The 19,885-nt window shown below is 29.4% G+C and overlaps 1 protein-coding gene across 2 annotated transcripts in view; it reads right to left on the bottom strand.

The window, feature by feature from the left end:
- LOC129971243 (uncharacterized) overlaps window positions 1–19,885 on the bottom strand; it is a 148,023-nt gene that overhangs the window by 47,158 nt on the left and 80,980 nt on the right. The window contains exon 1 of one of the 2 annotated variants that reach the window (XM_056084840.1): window positions 249–377. The exons of the other annotated variant lie outside the window; for it this stretch is intronic. Within the exon in view, the coding sequence (XP_055940815.1) occupies window positions 249–341 (93 nt within the window). The 5' untranslated portion in view covers window positions 342–377. Of the gene's footprint in view, window positions 1–248; window positions 378–19,885 lie in introns of those variants that run through there. 2 annotated transcript variants of the gene reach the window in all.

Genomic DNA, 19,885 nt, shown 5'->3' with positions numbered 1-19,885 from the left:
ATTTAGTAAAGCATATTCTAAATTATGTCTTTAAAGAAAATCTTAATTTAAAAATAATAATCGTTAATTATTAATACTTGTTAACATTTCTCTAACATATTTGTTTATTTAATGTTAAAAAGAAATTCATAATTCAGCTAAGTAATATGTAAAATGCATGGCATTAAATTATTCAAGTTATCAGTTTAAATTCCAAATAGTTAATCTAAAAAAAAGAAAATCTTTAAAATATCAAAATAAAAGTTTACTTTCGGTAGTTTAGCCGGCAAAGTGTTATTCCTCTTCTTAAAAGATAAAATTCTTGGCAACAAGTAAGGCACCGATATATCCCAATCCTTCATTTTGCACAACTCAGCTGTTCCAGAGACGATGCAACACGACAGACTATTCCACTCGACAATAAACCCTCCTCATCAATCCCCAGAAGGATGATCGAGTTCTTCTTTTTGTTGATTCTATTTTTTTTCACTCTCCCCCCCCCCCTTTCCAGCAGTAAGTTGTTCGTGTTTCACGCTAGAATGACCTCACCCACCCACCCTCTCTTCACCACAACCTATCAACTGTCTATGGCACGCTATCTGTGGAGTGTCCCTCTTTACACGCTGGATGTTCGCTGCAGACACCTCATCCGACATTCCAGTCAAGCGCAGAGAGGTGATTTCAAAAGTTATTGGGAATCAAAAGTAAGGAAATGGTAACAGATGATCAATAACTGTCGATACAGTCGGTTGCACAAGTGGTGCTGATGAAAAAAAAAAGTTTTTGAAAGATGCGGAAAGGATGAAAAAGCTTTCATGCTAAATCGGATGGATACTTTTTACATAAGACGCATACATCTCCATCAAGCTGTGTTACACTGCTTTTTTTGCAGTCTGATCGAATGTATCACTTCTTTCACAGGAATGACATGGTAAAAAACTTAAATGGATTCTTGACAATTATCAGACTGCGAAGGAATTACATGTGTAAGAAGCGCAACTGTTTCACCTGTTTACGTTAATGAAGTCCCATGCCATTATTGAGAAGTTCTCATGCAAAAATATGACCGCTTCTAAAGTTGTTGTTACAGTGATGTTCAGCACTATTAAGTTTTTAAAGTTTATCCACTGTTTACTTATCTCGGGGATTTTTTTTCCCTTTCATTTTAACAAAATTCAAATAACCGCTACGTTAATCATTCAGATTGTTACTTTATTTCTTCTTTTTTTTATTCAAATAGTTATATTAATATTATCTTTGTCGTGGAAATATTCTGTAATATAACAAAGGTTTCAGAAAATAAAAAAAAAGTTTCAATTGAATTCTCAGTATAAAAGGAATGATTATTATAAAATATTTAAAATGGAGTATATCGCTACGTTCATAAGATACCGTTATCACTTACAATTTTAAGCACTAAAGACAAAAATTGATAATAGTCAGCTGAATAATGAAAAATACGCCCAGATCGAAAATGGGACACCTTAGTGTTTCAACTGACCTATCTGACGCGACTAACTGGAGCAAAAGTATTAAAAATTTCTGTATCTGTTTTTGAGGACACTTAATACGATATCGAAAACACATTCTAATAGATTTAATTTAAATTATGAAAAAAAAACCTGCATAATTTTAAAAACTTCAAGAGAATTTGTTGATTTTTCATTCTTATTTGTATAATTCCTTTCTGAATTGAGAAATCGTTTGGAAATTTTCATGAGAATTTTAATCAGCTTTATCTGGATACAAACGATTTTTAAAAGCTGTATTTAACAATTTTTGCTATTGGTTTAGAAGATCACCAATTTAAACATCCCGATAATTCATAGAAGCTTAATGTATTTGTATGCAATGTATTAATGAATTAAAATTTTGTATAATGTGGAAAGAAATAAAATTGGAAGAAAAAGAAGAAATCCTTTCTTGGAAAAATTTACATTTTAAATAACCGTTTTTTGTATTGCGTTTCTCCATATTTCCATCTTTCCTAATTTAAAATGGTTTTCATTGATTTTTAAATCTTCAAACACTCAATAAAAATATTGTTATTCTTTTTAATAGTTAATACTTATATTAAAATAGGTTTTTGTTTAAATTTCACTTTAAAAAATCAGATTTTCTGACTTTTTAACTTTTATATAGTTCAAAATTAAGATGTATTTTTTCACTGTTAGTTAAATATTCTGATAAGATTAAGTTCTAGTCGACCCTAATGTATTGACTAACATTCCGAAAAAAATAGACAAGGAAAACATAAAAGCTTTTCTTATTTAACTTTCTTAATTGCAATGCAAATAAACCTACAAACGAAAAGTTTCAAGTATTCATTTGATTTGAACTGGAACAATTAAAGAGAAAATAGTGTCAAGATTTTATTTGTGTTTAAACATGAAGGGAATTTTAGAGACAAGATTAAAAACTGAATTGATACTTGTTTCGTTAATATTTATTAGCAGTAAATAAAGTGTGGCAACAACAAATCGTAACTCTCTTGAAGAATAAACAATTTAAAAGGGGAAACAGAATATTCTAGAGAAAGGAATAATCACATAATTAGTTGTAGTTTAAATTGTTCGGGAGAATTTCTGTTCAAGGATTCTTCTAAAATAAATTAGTTGCCCTGCTTGACTTTCTGAATTAATTTAAGAGCCTTAAGGCATATTTCCTGTTTTCTTAATGAAATTATTAAATTCTATTTCAAGGGGAATAAATCCTGGCTTTCCATTTTTCTATTCACTTCCAGGTTTCAAGAGAATGTGGATTAATTTATTGAAGAATAGAAATTTAAAATGAAAAATTCTTTCTTGTATAAAAAATAATAATCTATTATAAAATTCAGCAAAATAATCAGATTTCAGATATTCGAAAAAAAAAATGAAGCGAAAACCTTAAAATTAAATTCTTTTGTTTCAATTAATAAGAAAGTATAATTATTACTGTATATAATTATGCTGAAAGTATAATTATAATTAACCACTGACATGAGCGAGAAATTTTGTTTGAAAAGATTTCAAGAGTAAAGATTGTTTTTTGTAAAGATTGAAACATTTCAATAGTCGTATCGAAAATGCAACTGTTAAGTCCTTGTATGATTTCATATGCTATTAGAGTTTTTTTTTGTATGGGTACTTTAATATTTTCTTCATTATGATCTTTATTGGCCACTGTATAGTCTTCATTACTTACCTTAATATTTTGCAGTATGTCATACTCCGTAGGATACTCAGCAGTCACCCTGCATATTGCAATTTACAGATAAAAATTAACCTCTGAATATTGCCATATCAAAAATTAAATTTTTTTTTTGTGTGTGTTCTGAAGTTAAAATATTTCCTTTCGTTTGTTTAAAATATTTATTTATTGTTAGGAAAAAGTTTAATTCAAATTTGATTCATATAAGATAATAACGTGTGTGCACATCAGAAAATTTGACTATTTTCAGTTCAAAATATTCTTAATATTGAATATAACTCGCATCTCTTACTTTTTTAGAGCACCTTCTGATATATCAACAATTAAAGCAACATGTGATACAGGAAGTGGCATTTAATTTGTTCCGGGATTACTCGCGGTCTCAAAAAGTCGTATTTTATAATTAAAATCTTAAGCCTTTCAGTATTTTGCTAATTAAAGAGCGACCGAGAGAATGAAGGAAGCCCCTCGACTTCTGAAAAGGCCTATCAATACTTAATTCCTTAGCATTTCCTGTTTCTCCTAACAATAGAACAGCTCCATTCAGGGAAGGTCGGATGTTCAACGATTGCTTTGATAATGCTCTCCTGGGAAAAGGAATAGGATGCTGCTCAATATAGCTGAAAATTGAGATTTTTATGTTGCCATAGAAACGGTCTCTCAACGAAACAGCCTCCGCAGTGTTAGCTGAAGTTTTATTTTTGTGCTCTAATTTCGAACTTGGGAACACTTTAATTAAATCAGCCGGGGAAAGGATTCTGCGTATCTTAATTTTTTTTTCTTCCGGTGTCTCAATACTTAACCACTGGGAGCAAATCTGTGATGTTATGCATTCAAATTATCTTCTGAGGTACGATTAAACTGTGTAATTTGCTGTTAAAATCAAAGCTAATTCATCGCTAGCTTGGACGACAATGTTAAGTTCAACTTCAGTGTCGTTACCGGACACTTGTTCTAGAAGAGTTTTAGCGATTAGCTAATGTTAGCTAATGGATGCTTGAATTTGGAATATTCAAATGTTGAGCATTTAGGATGTAAAGAATTACATGGAGTTGTTTCATGTCGTAACAACCGATGGAAAGAGTATTGAATAGTTGATATTTCGAGCCCAATTCTTTATTACAGAAGTAAAAATATATGAAATATTATTTGTAATTTGCAGTTTAGTATTTAAACTGCAGTTTAATAGTTAATTGCAGTTTTTAGTTTAGTTTTTAATTTCAGAATTATAGGAAGACCTAGGCTTAAATTGTTTAAAATATTCTTGATAAAGAAGTGCTTGCCTTAAACGTAATTCCTTTATTAGATTAGTCGTGTGAGGATTGATATGAAGGAGTTTATGAAAAAAAAATTACGGGGTAAAATTTCAATTATTATATGACTGTATTATTATATTTTATAGGCAAACCTGCTTAGGATTAATTTTAATTATTTAGACGAATTATAAAGAGGCCGCTAAAGAATAGAGCAAAATTAAAGAGAAATTTAATAATATCTGCTGACTTAAAAAACAATCCTTCTTTAATGTTTTCTTTAATGCTACTTTTCAAGCAAGACTAATAACTCAATTGTCAAATGTATTAATGTTAATTTAGTAATTCTTCATACTTCCGTGAGAAAATTAAAGTCCTTATCTTCGATCAATTTGTTTAATGACACTGAGTATTGAGGTCTAAAATATATTCAAAAAGTAAATTCATTTATCGTAAAATAAATGGTTATTCATTAGTGTATTAGTGTAAAATTAAATAATTTTACAGTTTTTATTATTAAAAGAGGTTTTTTCCCATTACCAAATTGTACTACATTTGCTTTTGTCACAGGTATGAGTATTATTTCATTTTTAAAGAATTGTGCGGGACATATTTTTAAACTATTTGTTTCTAGTTGGGCAGATAATTTATGTAACTTTCAAATTAGCCAAAAGTATTTGAAAATGGTCATGATGAGTTTAAAGGAAAACAAAACTCAATATATTAAGTGATTTTAATAGTTTTATATCACAAGTAAATTTAGTTCAATATATTAATTGGCAACAAAAGAGAAAAAGTTTAAGAAATTGATTCTCGGACAGAAATAAAGATTATAAAAGAGATAAAAAAAAACTTTCTTCTACAAATTACGATGTAAGCATGATTACAAAAAAGCTCTTTATCTTGTATTTAAACTTATCATCAATAATACGGAAACAATTTAATGTTCACTTTCCAGAAGATTGGATTCTTATGTTGCTTAATAAAAAGATGCATAAAAATAAATACAATTAAACATAAAATATTTTTACAAATCTCTTTTTAAGTAACGTGCACAAAAATAATTCAGATTCTAAAAAAAAAGAAATACTTTTTTTAAATCGTTCTTAAAGAAAAATATTTGGATTTTTTTAAAAAAATTTTATTTTATTAATTTTATTTTTTATGATTTTGTTTAATGTAAAAAAAAGGAAGAAAAGATATTAAAGCATGCTTTAATACGATAGAAAGTCCTTTATTCTTATTGCTTTGATTTCAAAAATTTTCTGTCGATGTCTCTAATATAAATCTCATTAAATTCTTAAAAATTGTCTTCTTTGATAAATTAGTATATTTTCCAGACAGATAAATTCGAATGCGTTAAAAGCATTACGTACATCATTCAGAAACGTCAGCTGCGCAGTAAAATTGCAGTCATCAGTAAAATAGAAAGGAGATTGACTTCGTAGTAATTTGTGAGAATTTGAATCCGAACCGTATCTCAAACCAAAAGTTTTATCTCAAATAATAATAAAAGCAAATATGTGCTTTTGTAGTTAGAATTAACAGCTGTGGGATGCTATTTAGATACGCTTTGAAGAGCAGTAAAGCGTTTAACTCTACATAGTTATTTTAAAGATTTAAATTATATTTTTGATTAATTGGAAATTGTTTAAATTATGATGCTTTTCAAGGAATAACTTCAGAATATGCTTTTGCACAAACACAATTTTTACACTGTCTTAAAACTAAGAAATCGATCTTTGTCGTGCAATTTCTTTTTCCAATAAAAAAATATATAAAATTTGAAAGCCCTTCAAAATGCGATGGAATATAGAAAAATGAAATATACATTTGTATAAAGATCTGATTTATTTCTGGACATGGATTTGATAAAGAATTACTCCTCATCTAATTCAGAATTTGGAAGCAATTTGTTTTGTGTGAATGAAAGCAAGTCTATGCCATTTTTGGAAAATGAAATAAATAAATAAAGAAATAACATTTTAAAATATCATAGGTAACATTTGACTTAGCTTTGTATTGGACCTTTAATCTGCGTGATATTTCAGTTATAATTGGTTTGTGCAAGACTTATAAGTTGGGACCGGAAGTTTTTAGGTTCGATTCCACAATATCTATCGCGTAGGCTTGATACACTTTCACGCGGATATCGAGTGTCAAACGACCTATGATGAGTGTGGCTTGGAAGTCTGGAGAAGGGGCGTTGTCATTTCATATGTTCTTGTCAGTTTTACCTGGTATCGTATTGTAAAGTTAACTTCCAATGAGTGCCCGTGTTATTTCAAGAAGGAACTTTACTTTAGCTAAACAAATAAATGCACTTTCACTTCGACTTGGAGAGTCACAGTCTATGTAAGCGCGGCTTGTAAGTCTGGAGGAGGGAGTGTGTGTGTGTGTGGGGGGGGGAGTTTTCGGTTCAGATGTTCTTGTCAGCCATCACGGTATCAAATTATAAGGCTAGTCCCCAATGAGGTCTCGTGTTATTTAAAGACGGAATATTAATTTAGCTAAACAAATAAATACAAGTTGATGTTGTCTGATTGGTAAAATTGCTAATGCACAATAAATCCACACCTGTATATCTTGTTTCTATACATGGATATGGTTTCAATAATGTGTGCGAAACAAAAAGCACTTCTCACGTCATGTGTTTCGTTGTATAAAAAATATCTTCCCAAGCAAATGTGAGTTTAATAAATCTTTCTAACTATCCTTGCATGACACAGCTGAATTATCGTTAGAGCACACGGCACCGAACAACCAGTTAAAACAAAGCCAGCTTTAGTGCGCGAAAGACAAAAGTTGTCCCACTTTCGCATTTTGCATAAAACTACTTGAAAAATGAATAACTAATGACGGAACAATAGTTAAACGAACTTTTTCCTCATTCGAGACCAAATAAATCTCTCCTCCTCTCCCGAAAACTAAAAATAGAATTATCTCACTTTTTCATTGATATTTTCTGCCTTCACACTCCTTTGCTGGTCTGTCTGCTTCAATTATAATTTAATACAGTCACGTGCGGGTATGTATTATGCATACCACCACGTCCATCCTTGCCCCCGTTCCCGTGAATCGCAGCGAAAGCACGAAAAGTGAACATCCATCTGCGAAAGTTCCGGGATTAGCATATTGCTCGTTACCTCCTAGTTTTGCAGAAATTCTCTGACAGACCGAACGATTTACGAGATCTAGGAATTTAATATTTATTCCACTGAAATTTTATAGCTCAGCTCTAGTTTGGAGTTGCGAGATGGGGAAAACAGACTCAGTGGGTTTATTTTCCTGAAATGGATGTCTAAATGTCGTTATTAAAATTGAATTGTTCGTAAGTGATTTTAAATATTTTGAAGATGCACAGAGAAAGATGATATAAAAGTCGGATCATATTTTGAAAATCAAATCTATATTACTAAGCAATTTGAAAGGGTATTTGAGAAATGTATATACCAAGACTGAATTTTGAATATATGAGGAATACTGTATGCAAATTGGATTTATATAAGCATGCCATAAATGCATTTTGATACTTAATAAACGCTTAAGAATTTTCTTTCTTGATATTCATAATGGTTTGGTTTCGTTAAAGTATTATTTTCTTCATTTCACGCTTTTACATTTTTTTGAAACTTCCATTTAAAAATTTATTTTCTAAATTTTAGTGTGCATAATAATTTTAAATATAACTTTTAAGTATATTTTCTGATTCATTAATCTAAATATTGTAGAATTTTTCATTTTTTAAAAAATTCACTATCGGTTGGCACTTTTCACATGGAATCAGAATTTACTTTGTATTCTAATTCCTAATGATTTTATTAAGTTCTGAAAAGAAAATATTTAAATACTCTATTGTCAACAAGTACAAATAACACGAACGAAATTTGAGGGGATTATTTCGTCAGAAAGTGAGTGAAAAATCATTTGCAAAATTCCATTATGGCGTGCTAAAAATGTGAAGTTAAATAAAATATAATAAAATGGATAAATTTTTTTCGGAAATATGAAAGATTAAAGCCAATTATTCCATAACGGTTTTTTTTAATTTTAATAAAATAATAACATGTAAAAACATACAAAACTCCATCAAACCGCCGTTTCATTCTTTTAAGTTATTAACCCTAGTTTAAATATATAAAAATATATTCGTAAATTTTTACATGTTAATAAGCCTCGATAAATCGTCATTTCGTTTATATTATTACATTCTAATCTTCGATTATAATATCTCTGGCAATAACTAATAATGTCATCGAGATTTCATTACATATTTTTAAAATTTTTCATAATGTAATACTTTTTAGAAACTTAAATATATTTTAATTAATAAGTATTCATTTAATCAACCAAAAATATTGCGTTACGAAGTATTTTAATAAATAAAAATAAATCTTTCGTACATTCAGTGTTTTACAGAAAAAATTAAAAAAAAAAAGATTTCATTTAAATTGAAAATTAAAAGAAAACTTTTCTAAAAAATTACTGTTTAAAATGGAACAATGCTAATTCTATTGAGATTTTAAATAAAATAGAAGAACATATAAATAAACATCTTTATAAATTGCAATCTATAAGAGAAATACTTGGCATTAAAATTAATATTTTTAATTTTGCAATATTAAAAATTGTTTTTAAACTCACAAAAAATCGTAATAATCGTAGCTAAAATTTAGCAAGACTGTTAGTAGACGGTTTTCCACATTGATATTTTTGCACTAATAAATTGTCAAATCTTCGTCTAAAATGTAGGCATACGATATTGATTCGAGAAAACTCAATAATGAGAAACATGCCCACATTCAGCACATTCAGTTTTATTTGTAGTCTTGCCTCATTATAATTTATCTTAAAACTGTCACATTATATTATCTTAAGACCATCCAACTGGTTAGATAACTCAGTGTTAAAGGCACCAGGGACGTATGGCGTTTTGTTATATCTTTAAATACACGTGATTTATGGTTCTCATTAGAAGAAGAAAATTTGTAATTGATTTAAGATATAGGATAATATTTAAAAGCAAGAACGAGTAAAATTTAAGAAGCGAAATATATACCATTTCTAAAACGAAATCGAAGCAAGTTCAGCTCAATAAACTAGCAGACATTTGAAACTATTGATAGATGTAATTATAATAAACAACTAATCTCTTTTTGTGATAGCATAATAATAGCTTACTAAAATTTATATAAGAATAAACTTTAAAAAATCTTCAACCCAAAGAATTGAATGAATTTCAGTGCTGTCGAAGTTATCCTTTTCATTTTAGAAATCATTATTTAAATTAATTTTAGGATATATCCTATATTTAGCAAAAAATATAACAAAATTGAAGATTAAAATTTTTTTTTAAAGTTGTGGTTATTTTTTAGAATAAATTTTCTTGATAGTCAGAAATTAAGTGGAATTTTCCTATTCATTCCTATTCTATGGAATTTTTTTATTCTATAACATTCTATGCAAAATATTCCGGAAAGAATATGTATATTATAAGCGAAATGTATTTAAAAAATAAAAATAGTATAAAAATAACCTTTTATTAAAAATTAAATTTCTTAATCGCAAGAATAATAAAATAAGTTATTTAAATCTTACTTTTATCAATAACGAAGCAATTCTGAAATAGAATGAATTGGAAAGAAAATAGGTCTTGGTTTTAGAAAAAACTTGATACGTTTTTATTCTAAAATAAATTTAATGATACTATTTTCAATTTTATGATATAATTATCATGATCTACACCAATGAGGCTTAAGATTCAGCTTTAAAATCACTGCTATTAAGCATCATTACTTTGCTTTTTTCTCACCGAATGATGGAACTAAATCGTTTCTTTTTTGTTCTATTTGTGAAACGATCAAGGGCTACATAAAAAAAAGAATCTCTTTAGGACAAACCTAATTCCACAAAACACTTTCAACTTCTCATTATTAAATAAGATGTTTGTAGTAAATCTACTAAAAAAAGATTTTTTTCAACAATTATGATTTGAAATATCCTTTGAAGCGACGCAATACCTAAAAACCTACATATATGTCGTTGGCATGCGCAATCTACCACGGTTCAGTTATTCAGTTGTGTTTTTTTTTCCAACGTAAGCTCCAATCCTCACAAATAATTTGTTTTTTTACTGTTCATTTCCAAAAAAAGAGAAACTGGTGAAAAGGGGGTTGGCACTTTCTCCAATTAACCCTTGATCTCGCACGTTTCGCTGCGGAGTGGGTTTTCCTGTTGGTCAACTGAGCAAAGGTCAATTATGTGTGTGTTTGACAATTACTCTCCCAAAAATATAACTTTTCTTTAGAAAGTAAGACACATTTTCTGTTCATATTGGTTTATGTTCATAATACATTTCAATTAGAGACCTACATCTCCACGTTTAGGTTTCTTTATCGGTATGGTTAGTTACAGTTTAGTGAAGGTTGTGACCAGAGGCAGATTCAAACATTTAACAGCTCTAGTTATCTCACTCGATTCCTCTTTTGATAAATTGATCAATCTAGTTTCAAATTTCAACACATTTTTAATTTAACACCAAGTGAAATATTTACTTACAATTTTTTATTTTAGTGACTTTATGACATGTATATATTTTTATTTGTTTACTATGGACCACATCTGAGCGATATTCACTACTATTTAAGCAAGCGCTCAGTGATTATAAATATGGTAAGAACTACGTGAACATAATGAAACAGATTATAACGTTATGAATTATACTCAGCAAAGTGTTAATAGATTTAATATTCCATAATTCATTAAATGTGCATTTTTTATATACTTATTTATGACAAAATAACATTTTTTAATTGACTTGTTTGCTTCCTGTTCCTCTGTCTAGAAGACTTAGGCATCTACCTACTTTTGCCTAGTCGGAAATTGTCAACTGACTGGGATGGAACACAATTTCACACAACCCCTTTTGTTTAGCAATAAAAACATTATTGCTCATATGTGATTTATTATATAGAATGTAGATCAGGAATTGGAAATTAAATTTTCAAGACTATCAAATATTTTAAATTGGTGGGAATATTTATCGCTGTATAATTGTCGGTACGACTTATAACTGTGAAAATTGTAATTAATTTTTTTTTGATTTAAAATCAATTTTGTGCATTGAATAATAAAGAAATAAAGTGAATGCAGTTTGCCTTCTAAAATACGATGCGCTGTTTAACGTAATTAACTCTAGAATAAACAGTAGCTATTATGTTGCGTTTGGATTTTTTGTTTATTATTACGTCATTTAATTATAAAAAAATCTCATTTTTTTTCTTATTAATTAAATTAGATTTTAATCGTAGTAACGCACATTGCGAATGGAGTCAATTTACACTACATTTCAATTTGTTTCAAAACGTAACTATAAGGAGTTTTCCACGTCCTGCCTTAGAATTCGGGGCAATTTGAATGACAGCGTCTTCTTGAAAACTAAAACGAGCATTGTGGATGAAGTATTATAGTCGCATGTTGCGGCGTGGCTTTATTTCACCCTTTATGCAGAAATATGTCTTCTGACTAGATGTAGCAATCCCACACTTCTACTACACTGACCCATGGAAGTGGAGATATCTCGACCCTCAAGTTTTAATGTACCCATTTGTGAACGTGCTAGACATGATTAGGAATGCCTCTCAACTAGGGATTGCAATACCGGGATACCGAATACCGGTATTTTGAGCCATTTGTACGATTTTGTAATACCGGTATTCTCAAGTTTAAATACCGGTTTTTCGGTATTTACTAGAAATTTTTAAAATTGTCTCCACTGTATGTTCAGGTATCGCGAACATAGCAATATAGTATACGTTTTTGTTTTTATGTCTCCCTAACGGGCGAAATTAATTAGCTAATTAATGGCTTAATTAATTGCTTAAATCTAAATGAGCGAAACATGGATTATCCTTGAAAGAAAATATTGTATCCATAAAGACTGATGGAGCAACAATTATGAAAAAAGTTGGAAAGTTGATTGGTGCAAATCAGCAGTTGTGCAATGCACATGGAATTCAATTAGGAGTAATAGATGTGTTATATTAAAAAATAAGGAACAGAAGAATCCAAATACTGTGGATATAGAATCTTCGGATTCAACTATATTACATTGAAAAATCGTACAGAAGAAAGGCATGCCGAAATAGAAAATGTCTTATGGCATTTACATAATTCTAATGATTTTAAAAATGAAAATGAAAAGAAGAAAAGAAAATAACCAATTCAAATCTGATTAAGTTAGAGTAAAGTTTCTAAACATTTTTTTCCCACAAACCTATCCACATTCAGAATTCGGTTCAATTATCGAAGATTATGATGTCACTACTGTCGATAGTGAAAAGGAATTGTCTCTTGAACAAAAATTAGAATTAGCAATAAATAAAAAAAATTCAACGAACCAAAATACAATACAGAAATCAGCTATATCCAAAACCATCCGACGAGAAATCGATTTATTTGAAGATGAGGGATTTAGAGGTAAATACTTGGAAAAAGTATATTGCGCATTGCTAACAGTACCACCCACTAGCGTAGATGCCGAAAGAGCGTTTTCGACAGCTGGTAATTTTTACACAAATTTACTTTTCAGGCTTAATGACAGTACGATTGATGCATTACGTTTTTTTAGATCACATTTCAAAAATTTGTAATAGTACCACAAACTGAATAGTGATATTTACACTTTTTTTGTGATTTAAATAAATAAGATGTTTCTTTACTTTTTTGTGATTATATACTGTTATAATTTATAAGTTACAAATTATTTTTCGCGATATTTACACTCTTTAACAAAATTGGCAAATAAAAAAAAAAAAGAAACACCTGTGTTTTCTTTCTTTTTCCAAAATTTCTAATACCGGTATTAAAACCGGTATCCCGGTATTAAGATTTAAAAAATACCGAATACCGGTATTGAAATTTTGGTCCGGTATTGCAATCCCTACTCTCAACATATAATTACACAATGCTTTGGGGTAAGCTGTGATTTTTTCCCTTCTTAAAATCTGATCTGATCTGAACTTAAAACTGAAAAATCGAATTTGTATTTGGGAGTCTGAACTGACTTCATTTATATGATTTCTGTAATATTTTTTCATTCAAAATGCGACTGAAAAGCGCACAATTGTTTTATCAAAGCTCATTATTCTCATTAGCCAAGTGCTATGGTTTGTGCTGGGCTATGGTTTGAGTGAGGAGCATGTATTAGACGAAGAAGATGGATTCTATAATTTAACTGAGTTGTAATCTCAACCAGCATTATCCAAAGCTGCATTATTCCTAGCCAGCATTATCCAAAGCTGCATTATCCATTGCCAGCATTATCCAAAGCTGCATTATCCATTGCCAGCATTATCTAAGTGCATTAAGGTATGGTTTTAGTGAGAAACATGATTAAGATTAACTAAAAAAAATGTATGGAAAAGCTAAAGAAAAGCAGATTGGGTCCGTTAGGCGCACAACTCCAGAAAAGTGCCGAATTCATTGACTGTGCTCACAACTTGAATGATTTATTGAAAACCAAAAACAATCTTACCACCCTTTGAATTTAGAAGTACTGGGGCTATATTTAAATAAGATCCAGTGGGGAGTGCTGTACACTAACACCTATTCTTTTCCATCCAAAGATTGTATTTATTTCCATATTAAGTTTTCTTTTCCTTTTTTTTTAGCTTTCTTTTGTTGGCTATTTATAAGTTTGGGGTTTTACTTCTTTTTGTTTTAACAATAATGGGTTATTGAATACCTGGTTTATTGAATATTCATTTTTTAGAAGTCACGTTTTAAAAACAAAGTGTGTAGATGATTTAATAAAACGTTATTCAGGTAAAATTTTTTAGAAGAATAAATTAGTAATAATTACATATAAAAACAATAAAAGTTACAAGTTTATTGCATGTTATTGCACTTTACACGTCTTGTTTGATATATTTCTTTTAGAGTGAAAATTATATGCTGACTATACGAAGCTGGAAGTCAGAATGTGAATGGGGGTGCTTCTACTTTTATCTTCTCAATTATCATTTAAAATTTCACATAATTTTCTATTGACAAACTTCAAGTAATTTATATTATATATTGATTAATTATTATGTTTGAAAGCCAGCAAACCTCATATCTGCTTTTGAAATAAAATATATTACGCTGTCTATAAGTAAAGTAAAATTTTAAAAAAATTGCAATTTCTTAGCACACTTTTTTAATTAGCACACATTAATTTTGAGTTGATGACCCACCAATGTGCTTAATGCTTTTCTCAGATTAACTTGAGAATAAGATAACATCGATCGGCTTTGAATAACGAAGTAAATATGGTTTAATGAGGGTGAGAACAGATGAGGCATCTAGCTGGTGTATGTGTGAGAGGATGACCATTTTATTCCCCATAACTCTCTTACGATTGAAGATAGTAAAGATGATACATTTCGTCATGAGGAACAACCTTTAGATTGAAAATTTTGCAATAGCTGCAAGAGCTTAGAAGTTAGAGGCTGTAAAGTGATTTTCATTCACCTAATTTAGCTACTTTTAAGCATAAATATGCGACATATAATTGGAACGTACTCATCAGTTGTATTTTCTCTCAAGCTGCTTCATCTTTACAGTTCTAACTCATGAATTAGCAAAAGGAAATTGCGAAGTTATGGAGGAGGTCATTATATTGCCGCATTGAAAAGAGGTAGTCGACTCTCCATAACCGAATTGTCATAGCACTGGCCTCTTAATCAAGAGATCATAAGTTCGAATCCCGCTAGAGACAATGTCATTCACAGTCTGTGTAAATATTTAATTCCTGGATTTTATGTTTTCCTTTATTTCATGTTCCAGAAGATTCTGGAAATTTCTTTAGTTTACCAGACAAGTGTTCTGGACTTATCTTACTGTCTCCAGAAAAGTATTCTGGAACTTTCCCTGCTAGTATAAAAGCAGAATGTTTGTCAGTCACTGTGTTCTCAGTTCAGAGTTGAGTTAATAAATTGGTTTAGCTTTATTTGTGTGTCATGGAGTTCCACACTAAAATACTTACGTGACAATATCTTATACAAACAGTATCTTATCTGCTTGTCAATCTGCCCATATAATTTTTTTAGAACATCAGGAATGGAAAAAGTTTTAGGTAGGAGTATAGCCAGTAACCTAGAGAAACTAACTACCACAGGGGTGCAATATGATTTTTTTTCACAATTTGATATCCCCTGTCTTCAATAGTGGTTTAACAAGTATAAATAACACTCGAAGCATTATATTACTTTTTTCTCTGGGGTATTTCGTTTTAAAAATTAATACAAGCCCACTAATATTTTTTTCTCAGACGTTTCTTAAGATTGGCTTCCGGGGCATCTGTATCCTCTCCTTTGGTCCATGGTTGTCACACCACTGGGTATAGCTTAAATGATTCAAAATCTCAACAAATAATCAATGTACACTGTGCATTGCAGTATCTTTTTTCAATCTATATTAAAAAAAAATCGTAACGTGGTGAATAACGGGGGGAGGTTACTTTCTCCAATTAACCTTCGACATGCCACGTCCTGCTCCAGAGTGGGTTTTCCTGTCGGACAAATGCACAAGGGTCAGTGTTGTGTGTGTAAAAATAAAATCCTCAGCAATAGATCGCTCCCTTGACTGATTTCAACAAAGGAAGACAAATTTTCCGCACGTAGTGCTTTATCTCTGACAAAAAAGGCTGCCAAGGCGTATACTTTGCAAAAAAAAAAGTCGAGGGAAAAAATAAAATAAAAATGTTAGAACCCTCTCAAATAAGTCGAAAAAATCCGGCCAGGCGTAAATGGGATTTTATGGAGAATAAATACTTCTGCCACACAACACATGCGTTCTTTTATACGTTGCCTGGAGAAATAGAAAAGGAAAAAAAAAATAGCGTTGCTGTGTGCCCTAAAGACTTAGGGAGAGGTGAAAATAGTTTTTGTAGATAAAAATTCTTTCTCTTCGGTGCAGATGAAAAGGCGAAGAGGGATGGAAGAGTAATAGTATACTGACGTGATTTTGGCCCGCAGTTTTCTTTCTTTAACATGGTTTGACGGCAGGTGATCTTTTTAAGAAAGTTTTTCTGATAAGAAAGTTACTCTTCTTTGTATGTTCGGAAAATACAGTTGAACCGAAATGAAGTCCGCGGCAGATTTCTTAATGGGAATTTCCAACATAAATCAAGCTGACACGCGCTGGTCTTAATTTGTGTCAGATTATTTTGAGTACGTTATTTCCAGTGGCGGATATCTCATAGCGCTGATGACTAAAAATATGATTAACTTGTATTTCAAGTAAATAAATTCGTAAAATTCATTATGAATTATAGAATATTAAGACTAAAATGTCTTTTACGAAGAAGTATGAAAATAATTTTTACATGTATTATAATATATTTAATTATTTTTAATAATATATTCGAATACTTATTTTTCATTTAATTGGTTATATTATGTACAGCTTGACAAGCCCTTTAAAACAGTAATTTAAAGCAATATTTGTTTAAAGTTTATTATTTTTTTTGTAATCCACCATAATTATTAAATTATTTCATTTATAAGTCATTAACTTATAATTCTGATTAATATTTCAAGAATTTTATTACTTTTGACATTCTTTCCCTCTTGATGCCAAAATAAATTTGAAATGAAAATATGTGAAACCTGTAATTCTATCAAGTAACTGATTACATCAACTTCATGCACGGTGGCAGCAGAAGCTGGGACTACATTTAAAAAAATAATATGCAACCAAATTTGCTTACATTTAGCGGAACGGATATTTTATAAGCGCGCACCAAACACAACTTTATTTTATTGCCAACACAATTATAATTACCATGTGCAGTTGAAAAAAAATTCCTTTGTTCAATTCTTCTAAAATAACAATTGTGCTAAAAAAGTTGATTTCAAATTTGCCGAGAATATTACACATTTATTAGTTTTATATTGACTTCCTCCTCCCCAAAAAATATCATTGGTGCCTAATTGTGTGGTCTAACTTAATCCAAGTCGGTTTTGAGTTGTAAAATGTAAATTTAAAAACTTTTGATTTGCTAAAGCATAACTAATTTTTATGGAGTAGTTTGCTTTTTCCAATAAATTGTTTAATGCTGTTGAGTAAACATTCAACAAAGACTGATACCTCATTTTTAAATGTTGAACTGAATTATTCTAACATTTATATTAGTTATGTACTAATAAATAGTTTAGAAATAATTAGGAATATTAAAAAACTAGTTCCCCAGCTTCCCCGCTTCATTGATTTCGCCAATTTTTATTTCATATGGAAGTTTCTGATCCCCTTGATAAATTATCAGTTGTTGTCAGTTTCCTCACATTGCTCATTTTTCAGACAAATCTCGAAAACGCTAATTCATTTCCGTGCATTTTATATGAGAGGGGGAAAACCCCCACGATTATGATCTATAAACCAATTACTATGCCAATTTCTTGAATTTTTATTCACATGAAAGTTCATGACGTCTTAAAAAAATACCAATATTCACTTTCCGTCGCCAATCTTGAGAAATTTTTCCAAATTCTACAACTCTTGACTTGCCAATTTCATAATTTCGTGTGCTTAGCCTGGTAATCGAATGCAAATATAATTTGAAACAGTACTTTCTTTTGTTGTAATAACAAATAGTTTCATCAAAATTGGTTTATATTACTAAATTAATGCCATTGATTTAATGGCCAGCAAATAATTAAAATATAAAACTAAACTAATAAAATAAAATAATAATTGTAATAATATAAAATAATAAACTTTTGAAATTTGCGTTGGATTTTATATATTTATCTAAGTGCTAAGAGTTAATAGAATTATTTAATATAGTCTTTATTTATTATTGGTTTCTCTTAATCATTTTTCTACCACTGGAATGTTATATTTAATGCTTAGCAAAAACTGAAGTTACTTGGAAATTTATTTTCCCTTTAGAAAATTGCATTTCTAGTCTGAGTAAAAATGTAATGTGTTAAAATAATAAATAGAATATTTATGTGCCCTTAAAAAGAAAAGAATTACGTTGAATTCTAATTTTTCTATCGGCTTTGTATATATTTATGTGAAAAAGATATATTGTACCATATAAATTTGATATAGTAAGTGTGTGAGTAAAGTAATAAAATTTTCACTGTCATCACATAGATTAGTAAACGAGTACAGGACCGGAACAACAAATTTTAAATAAAAGATAAAAGATCCTGTCGACATCATATTTTATCTGTGTCGAAAATTTTCAGATCTAGTAAAAAAGAAAACCTCAAAACCTTAACGAATTCATAATAAATATACGATATTATTTACTTTTCTTTTAGTGCCAACCGATTAAACTTGAATAAATTGCTCGTGCTTCTTCTATAATTTAAAAGATTAAAATATGGTATGGACATTTTGAATCCTTCAAAAATGATTAGGCGTTGAATAAGCAAACATGAACCCTTGGGAATTTAATGGTTTAAGCAGTATTCGATTTATTTGGGAAAAAAAGAAATAGCTCTCTTAACTGAGCGAAAAAGGTTTTCTCTAGTTTAATTGCTTCAACAAGAATTATTTCTAAAGAGAAGTAAAATGTTATTTTATTTCACAATTTTTCCTCTATTCTCGGAATGAAGAAGAAATATTTTTAAATGTTGCCAACAGTTTATTATAAGTTTTCTCAACTAATGTTGCAAAAATATATTATAACTTGTAATTTCTCTTAATTTTTTTAAAAATAAGGCAAATTATTTTCACTAAACTTTTTAAATGAAGGAAAATATTAATATTAAAAGGGTATAATGTAAATATGCATTTAAAAGGATTATTTTTAAAGCTAAGATGATTTTAGAACGAGTCATTGCACTAATTTAGCTTTTTAATGTAATAATTAGGAACACGTTTTCTCTTTAAAATGAAATGAATCTAATATAAAAATTTGTTCCCAAATAAAGCAGAAAAATTATTTTTTCACAAAATTTCAGGCTCTAAAAATTACTATTTTATATGATTTCTACGCACCGTATTTTATGCAATGCGTCATTCAGTTGCAATATTTGTAAGACCGAGCTTCGATCGGCACGTTTTCGTTTTTCGTAAAATTGTGTTTTTTTGGAGAAAATGTTTAAATGCGAATTACAAACTGATTACATACGAACATTTTTCAATCTTACCTATATTTAAACTGATCATTTAAATAAAAAAAATAATGAATGCACTTAGTTGAACATATTATTCGAAACAATCTGCTAGATTATGGTATTCATTTTTCAGTTAATCTATTATTACTTATATTTTTGAACTTACTCAGTTTTACCATGATGAAATCGCATTCGAGATGACGCGATATGACATTGTCAGCATGAGAGCAAATAGAAAAAGCTCTAATAGTTAGTTTAAAAAAAGTTTTTTTGTAAAATCGCTTTTTTTTCAGGAAAGACTGCTACATAGATAAACTTAAAATACAATATTGAATATAAATACATAAG

Source organism: Argiope bruennichi, chromosome 1 (assembly GCF_947563725.1).
Source record: "Argiope bruennichi chromosome 1, qqArgBrue1.1, whole genome shotgun sequence".
In the NCBI taxonomy this organism is placed as follows: Eukaryota; Metazoa; Arthropoda; class Arachnida; order Araneae; family Araneidae; genus Argiope; species Argiope bruennichi.
This window is presented reverse-complemented; position numbering and strand designations above follow the sequence as displayed.